Raw genomic sequence first — 9,875 nt, forward strand, 5'->3', positions numbered from 1 at the left:
GAACAGAAGGGCACCCCACCCACGGCTCTCAGGCTGGCAGAAGGAGCAGGCCAAAGACCTCAAGCATAGAGGTGGACTTAGCCCTGACACAGAAGCAGAACGTGCTCTTTCCAGGGCCCACGGAGCTTGATCCAGGAGCGGGAGCTGGGTCTAAGAGCATCGCTGTGAGCTGAGATGTGGCGAGCCGAGGGGGACGATGCTCCCCAGCAGCTGGCCACAGCACCTGAGGCTGCTGGAGGGCTCCGTGGAGGTTCATCCTGGAGCCCCCGGCCTTTCCCAGGGGTGCCCAGAGATGTCTCGTCAAGGGCCACACCCACCTGCTGTGTGAGGTCTGTGGGAACACCACGGTGCAGGACACCTGTCCAAAGAAGGTGGTTTTATTCTGTATTTGGATTTCAGACAGCTTCTTCACCCTGGGCAGACTGCCCTCCCCAGGAGAGCCAGGTCCTGCATTGGGCAACAAGGGACAGTCCCTGCCTCCCAGAGTCCACTGAAATGTCTCACACTGTGGGTCCTCAGCCCACTCACCCTGCCTCGCCTGGCCTTTACCACAGAAACCACAATGGAGGCTCTTGCCCCAGTGGCCCCACGTATCCTCTGCCTCCGACAGACCCCCGGTGCTTCCCCACATGGCCCTTGGTGGCACGGGGCACTCCCTCCTCCAGGGACCTGAAACCAGCCAGCTTCTCGGTGGTGGAGGGAGGGGGGTTTTCAGTCCTCCAGCCTTGCTACAGTCTGCTGGTAAACCGTGCCGTGGAAAAGAGGCCACTAGACAGAAGTGGGGTGTCTAATCAGGGAGGGCCCTTGGAGGGACAGGGCCTGGTGGGACCTCAGTGCCAGGTTCTGGTGTCCTGAAGAGGAGACACTGAGATGGAGACGGGGGTGGGGTGCTGGATGGGGAAGAGGAAGTGCCATCCTGCCACGTGGCCTCCCGAAAGCCTCAGCTGAGTCACCTTGACCCTCCTCCGCCAGTCACTGGACAGCAGCTGCTCCAGGTAGCTAAGGGTCAGCCCTGGGAGGGAACCTGGCTGAACATGGAGTGACCAGGAATCCACTCTTTCAGGTCAGAGGCGCCTGTCCACCTGGACCCCTCTGCAGCAGACCCTTCCACCTGTGCCCCCCGAGCACCATGCCAGTCACTTTACCCTCCATCCACCAGGGCCGTGCCCACAGGACGTGGGGCTAGGGAAGCACGCGGAGAGGACACAGGCGCCAACAGGAACTGGCCAGCCAGGAAAAATGCTGAGAGCCCAGTGTGGAGTCAGAGGAAGAAGCGGGTGGCCCTAGCTCTGCCCTGCTGGGGGCAGCCCTGGGGGCTCAGGGTGGGCTCGTAGGGCCAGGAGTCCACCAGGGAAAGATGGCTGGGGGCATGGCTGGGAGGTGGGACCTCCAGGGTGGGGCTGTGGGTTAGGGCCCCTCCCCTCATTGCCTCCATCCCGCTGTTTCCCTGAAGCATGGCCCTGACCAGTCTCCTCCGCAGCTGTGGGTCAAGAGGTCTCATCTCACCTGCCAACGTACATACAGACCAAGGAGCCCCGTGCCCTCTCGGGGTTCCTGGGCCATGCTGGCACCATGCGGACTGCACACGGCGGGTATCTTTGCCGCTGAGACCCTGAGCTGGGGGAGTCCTCTGTTCCTAGCTCTCTGCTCCCCTTCCTGGAGGGTTCTCAGGGTGAACTTGAGCCAGAAGTAAGTAAAGCTGGGGACTGTCAGGAGCAGAGGATTACCAGACTGCCATACAGCCTTGCCGGGCAGGCCCCTGGTGTGTCCCTCACACAGAAGCCCTCCCCTCCCCTAGGCTCTGCCTGAGGGGCCCACAGAGAGGGCCCGTGGCTCAGAGCCCCCCGCCCCCGCCTTCTGTGGGGCAGTTTTCCCTGGCAACTGCCCATCCAGTCCCTGGTCAGCATCACCCTTGTTACTCATGCTGGTGGCTGAGGATTACTGTGTCAGCGTATCTTACATCACCCTCCACGTTTTGCCTTCAAAAGTGTCCGCTGGCCTCAGCCTTCTGAACAGGCTGGAGCTCGTTGTGACATGCGAGTTCCCCTTGCAACGCTCCACTGATCCCAGATACGTGTCATTTTTCTTTGGAAAATCCTTCCCCGATTGTTATTAGTTTGAGAGAGTTTGGGCAAAAATGGGCAGCGAAGAGATAAAGAGGCGAAGACCGGGTTGAAGGATCCCAGACGCGCAGCTGTGGAGCTGTGCGCTTGGTACCCAGCCGCGGCAGAGCTTGTAAGCTCTCACGGGCGTTGCTGAACTAGTGACCGCTTCCTGGTGGGAAACTGAGCCTCAGCTCAGGGGCCCTGGCCATCACGGCCACTGAGGGGCTTCTTGCCCATGCAGGGAAGCAGCAGGCATGGTCCTTGTCCTGCTGCAGGGGCCACCTGGGCACAACACCTATTCTTTGGCAGAGCCTGGGCTCTGCCCCACTGCTTGAGACAGGCTGACGACAACCCAGATGTATTTGGACTTTATTTTTTTGAGTAGTTTGGTTTACAGTAAAACTGAGCAGAAGGTATGGAGAGTCCCCAGATGCTTGCGGTACATTTGATTTTTAACCTTCTCTTCCCAGAGGTGAAGAGGGCACAGTGCCCTTGGGAGAAATACAGGCAGGACCCTATGGGTCCACCCGCCAGTTGAGGAGCAGGGCCCTCAGGGGGACACTGTGGATCTCCATGCTTGTGTGGGATGCACCATCACAGCGGAGCAGGCACCCTGCAGGTCCACCCCCGAGTGCTATGTCAAAGGGCCGGCTCTGCAGGGGACGGGTGGTGCTGCTGTGAGGTTGAGATGTCTGTGGGTCTGCGTGTGGACAGTGCATTGGATGTGGATTCAGTTTTTGATATTCATTTGGTGCAGTTTGAGTGACCTGCGAGCCCCCGACCCCATTCTGCTTTCAGAGAGTCTGACCCAAGAGGGTCAGTCCTGCAGCAGTGCTGGGGGGCAGCCCCCAGGCAGGGTGAGTGCTGAGCTGCTCTGGAGGGAATGAGGCACACTGGGTCAGGGCTGGCAGTCTGCCCTGAAAGCAATGGGGTCAGCGTGTTAGGGATTAAACCAGGGCTTTGTGCACAGGATGCCAAGCAAGTGTCCTACCCCCGAGCCACCGGTACCCCCAAGCTCACGGGCAGTGTGTGGACTGCAGGACTGGGCAAAGTCAGCTGTCCTTGACCAGGGGCTCTGGAGTCATTGCCTGAGGCTCGCTTCTCCTGGTGCACATCTCAGGCCTTGCTGGAGGGGACAGGCAGGATGGCATGTGCAGGGTCCACTTGGGACGGAGCTGGAGGCCTCAGCATCTTCCAGCCCACAGGTAAACTGGGGTCCCTGATTCCCAGGGTGTGGGGAGCATGCTCCCAGAGGCTGAGGACATACTGTGTGGTCGGCAAAGGTGGACATCAGGGTCTGAGACTCAGACAAGGTACAGGAGGCCCATCCGATGTGACTCAGCAGGACCTGCCTTGGGTCCAGAGATCCCCACCCCATCAATGACCCTTCCTCAGGCACATGCATGCACCGGTGTCCTGGGCAGACCTTTCCCAGTGTTTGCAGAACTCGGGGCAAGAGCAGAGAGGCGACATTTGGGGAGGCAGGAAGCCACGTACAGCAATCAAAGAAAAGGAAGCCAAACCACCGTGTGAGGCAAACGTGGGAAGATAGCTCACCCTGTTCACAGAGAAGCAGATGAGGACTTCCTGTTGCACGGGGACCCAACATATTCATTTGTTTATTTATGGCTTCTCAGAATAAGGAAGAAGAAGAGGAGGAGGTGAGACAGCATTGTTGTGACATAATGGCAACCCAGCTCCCAACGGAGCAAGATGCCCACCATGGCACTGCTGGCCCCCATGCTGTAACTGTACCCAATGACCACGATCTGTCCCCCCTCCCGTGTGAGGGTGTTAGGAGGGGCCTTTGGAAGGACTGGGATCACTGCCTTTACTTCAGAGCCCCTGAGAGACACTTCTCTCTCTGTCCACGCTGTGAGGGGCCGTCTGCGAACCAGACACAGGCCCTCACCAGACACCAAATCTGCTGGCACCTTGACCTGAAATCTTGCAGCCTCCGGAACCGAGGAGAAAAGTGTCTGTTGCTTATAAGGCACCCCAACTATGCTCAGGGTGAGCGGCAGGAACGGGCTCAGGGCCGGCCACCTGAGACCACTCTTGTCAGACATCCGACAGCGGGCAGACTGGGCTGTCATTCCAGTGTGAGCTCATCCTGAAGGGTCACTTGTCTGAGGGCCCTCTTGGGTCCCCACACACTGCTGAGGGTGTCGACAATGGAAAGCCCTCAACACTGTCCACCCAGCAGCTGCCCAGCGTTGAGTTTGTCCTGAAAACCCTTGAGGGGAAGAGCAGCAAGCTCAATGCAGTTCCAGGGACACTGGACTCCCCCAGCTCAGGGCCCCCCAGCAGCAAGGATGCCCACCGTGTGCACAGCCCCACCAGGCCCTGGAACTTGGGGCCACACACAATGGCCCATGTGATCTGCACTGCCGTGAGGAGTCGAGTCCTCTGTCTCTGACCCAGGAGTCGTGGGTCTCCTGCCAGCATCCGGGCCACAGCAGGCCAGCTTATTAGACCTGACAGTGCCCTGACACCCTCCAAGACTCACAATGAGCTCTGGCTAGCAGCCCATGAGCAGAAGTGACCTGCCGCAGATCTGTGTGGCTGTAAGAGCCATGAGGTGACCTCCGTCTCCTGCCCTCACCTGCCTGTCAGGAGATTGGCACGTTCCAGATGCCACTGCTGACTCAGCCTGGGTCCCAGAATGAGGGTGGCGTGAAGAGCACAGCCACACTGTGCCAACAGGACACATAAGCAGGGGTCAGACACAGCTGATCGGCTGGGGCTTGGGGCTCATTTGTACCTGCAGCAAACCCAGCAAAGCTGACCAGCAAGCTGTGGACAGACGGAGTCTATAAACAGACGGTAGGAGCTGTCCTCCGAGGATGTCTGCCCTACTCAGATAAAGGCAAATGCATCTGTATGTTTACCTCCAGTTTTGTGTCACATAAGAATGGAGTTCAGGACCTGGCCCTCCAGCATCCGCAGAAGACTGTTCTGACCCCCTTTCTGTTTCTTAAAAGTAGAAAATGAGACTAGGGCTGTGGCTCAGTGGCAGAGCACTGGCTTTGCATGCACCAGTCCCGAGATCCAAAGCGCCAGGTCCTGGCGCTCACCTAAAAAGGAAAACAAGAAACCAAACAGATGGAGAGTTTACTACGTGAAGTTCCTCCCTCCCCCGCCCACTGGAAGTAAAAGCCACATCCTTATCTTCATTCAATGAGAAGCTGCAGCCATCGCAAGAATTCTGCACTGGCTTTGTTAAAACAACTGCTTTCTGGCCTGTAATCCCAGCTCAGGAGGCTGAGGCCAGAGGATCGCAAGTTCGTGCCAGCCTCATTCAGCAATTTATCGAGGCCCTAAGAAACTTAGCCAGACCCTGTCTCAAAAACAGCAAACCCTCTGACCTTCTCCCTACCCCCAATTTAGTTAACTTCTTCCCAACTTCCTATTCTTTGTCCAGTGAAGTGAAGAAGACCGGCTTCTAACTGCTTCTTTGTGTTCTTTATTTCCTTGGGAGGATTCCTGTGCCCAGGCTCCAAGTCCACTCACCTGCTCCGCTCCCCGTGCTCGGCCCCGCCTCCCCGTGCTCGGCCCCGCCTCCCCGTGCTCGGCCCCGCCTCCCCGTGCTCGGCCCCGCCTCCCCGTGCTCGGCCCCGCCTCCCCGTGCTCGGCCCCGCCTCCCCGTGCTCGGCCCCGCCTCCCCGTGCTCGGCCCCGCCTCCCCGTGCTCGGCCCCGCCTCCCCGCTCCCGGCCCCGCCTCCCCGTGCTCGGCCCCGCCTCCCCGCTCCCGGCCCCGCCTCCCCGCTCCCGGCCCCGCCTCCCCGCTCCCGGCCCCGCCTCCCAGCTCCGCCTCCCCCGCTCCGCCCTCCACCTCCCCCGGTCCGCCCTCCATCTCCGCCTCCCCGCCCTTGGCTCCGCCTCCCCGCCCTTCTCCACGCTGTCCCACCCCATCCCCGCCCCCACAGGGCCGCGCCGCTGCTCTCTGCGCAGGCGCACCGTGTGTGGAAGACTGACAAGCTCCGCCATTGGTCGCCATTGGTCAGCGGGCTTATGCATATGTAAATGAAGTGATCCAGTCCCGACCAGGCTTCGGCTTTGGGCCGGGAACCAGGGGCGGTGCTAGGGGCGGTGCTAGGGGCGGTCCGGGCGGAACCGGGACGCAGGGCGAGGCGGTACCGGGACCGGCGCGCTACCCTAGGCGCAGCCGCAGTGGGAGAGGATCGCGGCGCCAGGACCTGGCGCTTCGGAGCTCGGCCGTGGCCATGAGTCCTGTGGACCTTTCCCGCGTGGGCGCCTGTGTCCTGAAACACGCAGTGACTGGGGAGGTGAGCGCCGGGCAGTGGGCGTCGGATCCTGCAGCGCCCTGGCCGCGCTCGAGGCTGCGGGTGGGGGTCTTTTGGGGGCGTGACTGGGCGTGACTGGGCGTGGCGGGGCGTGGGGGCCGGCGCTTCTTGACCTTACGGCCCCGCAGGCCGTGGAGCTGCGGAGCCTGTGGCAGGAGCAGGCGTGCGTGGTGGCCGGGCTGCGGCGCTTCGGCTGCATGGTGTGCCGCTGGATCGCCCGGGACCTCAGCAACCTCCAGGGTGTCTTGGACCAGCATGGCGTGCGCCTGCTGGGCGTCGGGCCGGAGACCCTGGGCCTACAGGAGTTCCTGGACGGTGGTTACTTTTCCGGAGGTGCGACCCTTCCCCAACTCTGGGCGTTTGCTGTCGCTCTGCCCAGCCCTGGCCTGGAGGTGTCGGAGTCCTCGTACTCCTGCGGCATCCTGGTCCCCCGATTCCACCGGTCACTTTTTTATCTCAGTCCCTCTTCTCAACAATGGGGACACTCACCTTACCTTGGCCCTCCTGACCCAGGATGGGTGAGCTGGGCACGGTAATTGGTCAGGAGACAGGACAGGATGCAGGAGGGTGAACCTGAGGGGGCCAGCATGGGGCCTGGGACACACACACCTGTGCTTTCCTTTCCAGAGCTTTACCTGGATGAGAGCAAGCAGTTTTACAAGGAGCTGGGCTTTAAGCGGTAAGTGTGTTGGGGTCCAGGGGTCCAGGTGTGCATTGCCCCTTTTCCTGCTGCCCTCTACTGGCTCTGCCCTCAGTAGGCTGGCTGTGTTGGCCCTGACAGCTCCAGCCAGCTCCTCCATCAGCCTGTTTCTGGGGTGTTACTTGTTCTGTAACAGGCTTCTCACCTAGGCCTGCCTTTAGCAGGCTGCAGTGTCCAGACTGCCAGAGAGGGTTTTGGAGTCCAGTGCCTCCATCAGGGGCCATCCCAGCCTTCTGGTGCCACAGGCTGCCTGCCTGCCCTGATTGGCAGGGCCAGCTGAGCACATCATTGGGCATGCTCAGCTTGGGGCCTGGTCCCCACACTTCACACCCTTGGTGGGGCTCCAGGCCATCTGTCCCCAGGCTGGGTGTCCTAGGGCTCCAGTAGCTGCTCCTGGCTGGGTGGTTGCTGATCTGATTGCCTTGTGCCATCTCTGAGCCTCTGGTGAGATGAGTGGGCAGGGCAGAGCTTGAGCCATAGCTGGTCTGTGCATCTGCTGGAGGACCGGAGGGTGGGCTCTGGGGCTCGGGCTCCACCAGAGTCTGGGCTAGCAGGCTGTGTGTTTGCAGGTACAATAGCTTGAGCATCCTTCCAGCTGCTCTGGGGAAGCCTGTGCGGGATGTCGCTGCCAAGGTACTGTGATGGCCAAGGTCAGCAGGAGTAGGGGCAGTTCCTCCCTCTAGGACTGACTTCAGCCTGTTCTTTTCCCTCCAGGCCAAGGCTGTTGGCATCCAGGGGAACCTGTCTGGAGACCTGCTGCAGAGTGGAGGGCTGCTGGTAGTCAGCAAAGGTGGGCTCGGGGGGCTCCAGGCCACATTCTCAGTGGGAACGCCTGGGGAACTGGGTGGCTGTTTTTGGCTTTCCCTCTGCCCCAGTTCCTCCCCGTGGTGTGTTCTGGCCCTCAGTGTTGGCTTGGCAGGGTAGGCTGTGGGCAGAACAGCTTTCTTGTCTAACTAGGTGGAGGGTGTGACTGGCCAGGGTTGCCAGGGTCAGCTGGTCCTGTCACATGAGTACAAGGTTCAGGTGGCCTCCCAGTGTGCCCTGACCATCTATCTGCTTTTAAAGGTGGTGACAAAGTTCTGCTGCATTTTGTCCAGAAGTCCCCAGGTGATTATGTCCCCCAGGAGAGCATCCTGCAGGCTCTGGGCATCTCTGCAGAGTCCTTCTCCAGCGAACCCCCTCAGGTGAGCTGAGGCCTGCCTGCTGCACACAGCACGCCCCTCCCCTGGGCCAGCACTGAGCTGCAGCCTCTGGGGATTTATGTTTTTTTCCTGCTCATGGTATCCCAGGATTTATGTCGTTGTGACCCCACTTGCAGAGGGATCAGAGTGTAAGGGACTGAGGGGCAGTATGACCAGGTGGACAGGCATATCTGGACCCACCCCTATGGGTGGTGGCTCTAGGGCAGAAAAAGGGCTCTTTTTTGAGCCTCGGAGGCTGGGGAGGGCTTGGGTTTTTCCAAGGCTCCTCTGTTGGTCACAGTGTGGTCTTGGTGGCCAGCTTCCTGTGCCCCAGGTGGAGGGGAGTGAGTGCTGTTCAGGTGGGTGGCCGCCTGCCTTAAGTAGGCCCCTTTCTGTATGTGGGTGGGTGAGCCCCACTGTTCTTGGCACCTGGGGAATGTGGCTGGCCTGACAGGACCCCTGCTGTCCTTGCAGTGTGACGAGGAGGTGTGTAGGAGGTGATAACCCTGAGCTCCTCTGACCTGGGAGGCGTCTGCTGCCTTGGGTGTGCTGGGAATCAAACCAGAAGAATCGTCACAGAGCTGCTGGGCTAGGGTGCTGGACTGTTCTGCTCCTCGGGCAAAAACAAGCCATTAAAACTGCAGCTCCTAGGTCAGCACGTTCCTCCACTGGCTCTGCACCTGTGTCCTCTGTGGCCCCCACCTCCCTCTGGACTGGAGGGGCAGTCCTCCAGGAGCCACGCAAGTCGTTGCCCTTTGGAGGGGACACGTCCTGCAGTCTGCAGACTTCAGGCCCCTGGCACATGTGGCCCTGAGGACGGCCCTTGCTGTCCTATCATTTCCTCCCCAGGTGGCCTCAAGCTCTAACCCATCTCTGAGGATGGAAGTAGGCCAAGGGTGGGGAGAGGAGGGTTTGGTCAGGCTCTGGCCCCAAGCAGTGCTTATATCTGAGGGTCTCCTGTGGATAGTTGGGTTTTCAGGGTGGAGATGGTAGTCAGGTGTTGTGCAGAGGCTCTCCGACTGGAGTTTCATCATGGCCACCCTGCTAGGGCTGCTGGCCTGGGAGCCGCCCTCCCTCCAGGGTCCACCAGGCCTGCAGCAGAACTCCAACGCCCTTCCCACTTCATTTCTCTCCTCTCAAGGGCTCCCTTATCCACATGGCTTCTGATGACCACATTAGCACCTCCTCTGTCTCCCTAGTTCAAGCTTGGGGACCACAGTGTCCTCCTGCAGGGCCTTGTCCCCCACCCACACACCAGTAGTCATTTTGCAAAAACCGGGCAGGCGATACGGCCCTTTGCAGCCTGATAACTCTTCTGGCTTCAAGTTACACAAAACTAAAATTTCAGTGCCAGGCTGAAGCTCCGCAGACCCCCTGGGCCACCGCCCTCCCGACCCCAGCTCCTTGAGTCAGTGGCCCCTGGAGGTGGCTGTCTGGCACATCCTGGCCACTGCCAGGTCCCCACTAGGATGCTGGACGCTTGTTCAGAGACCATTTCCCTGGCAGCTCACTGGGGTGTTTGCCGCCTGACCTCGTTTGCCCAGGCCACTGCCCCGACCCCCACCAGCCCGTCCTGCACACA

General features: G+C 60.4%; 1 protein-coding gene across 1 annotated transcript; it reads left to right on the forward strand.

Moving 5' to 3' along the window:
• Positions 1 to 6,167: 6,167 nt before the first annotated feature.
• On the forward strand, positions 6,168 to 8,959 carry Prxl2b (peroxiredoxin like 2B). Its single transcript, XM_026380507.2, has 7 exons — positions 6,168 to 6,394; positions 6,541 to 6,745; positions 7,040 to 7,091; positions 7,682 to 7,745; positions 7,827 to 7,902; positions 8,178 to 8,296; positions 8,768 to 8,959. Exons 1-7 carry the CDS (start codon positions 6,332 to 6,334, stop codon positions 8,792 to 8,794), a joined length of 606 nt encoding a protein of 201 aa, XP_026236292.2. The 5' UTR covers positions 6,168 to 6,331; the 3' UTR covers positions 8,795 to 8,959.
• The last annotated feature ends 916 nt before the right edge of the window (positions 8,960 to 9,875 follow it).

This window comes from Urocitellus parryii, chromosome 11 (genome assembly GCF_045843805.1).
Source record: "Urocitellus parryii isolate mUroPar1 chromosome 11, mUroPar1.hap1, whole genome shotgun sequence".
NCBI classification, from domain to species: domain Eukaryota; kingdom Metazoa; phylum Chordata; class Mammalia; order Rodentia; family Sciuridae; genus Urocitellus; species Urocitellus parryii.

Bases quoted from the DNA above. Each gene is read 5' to 3' on its own strand.
- Prxl2b (XM_026380507.2), top strand. From the start codon at position 6,332: ATGAGTCCTGTGGACCTTTCCCGCGTGGGCGCCTGTGTCCTGAAACAC. The intron at 6,395-6,540 runs GTGAGCGCCGGG...ACGGCCCCGCAG, and splicing joins AACACGCAGTGACTGGGGAG to GCCGTGGAGCTGCGGAGCCT. The intron at 6,746-7,039 runs GTGCGACCCTTC...TTTCCTTTCCAG, and splicing joins CGGTGGTTACTTTTCCGGAG to AGCTTTACCTGGATGAGAGC.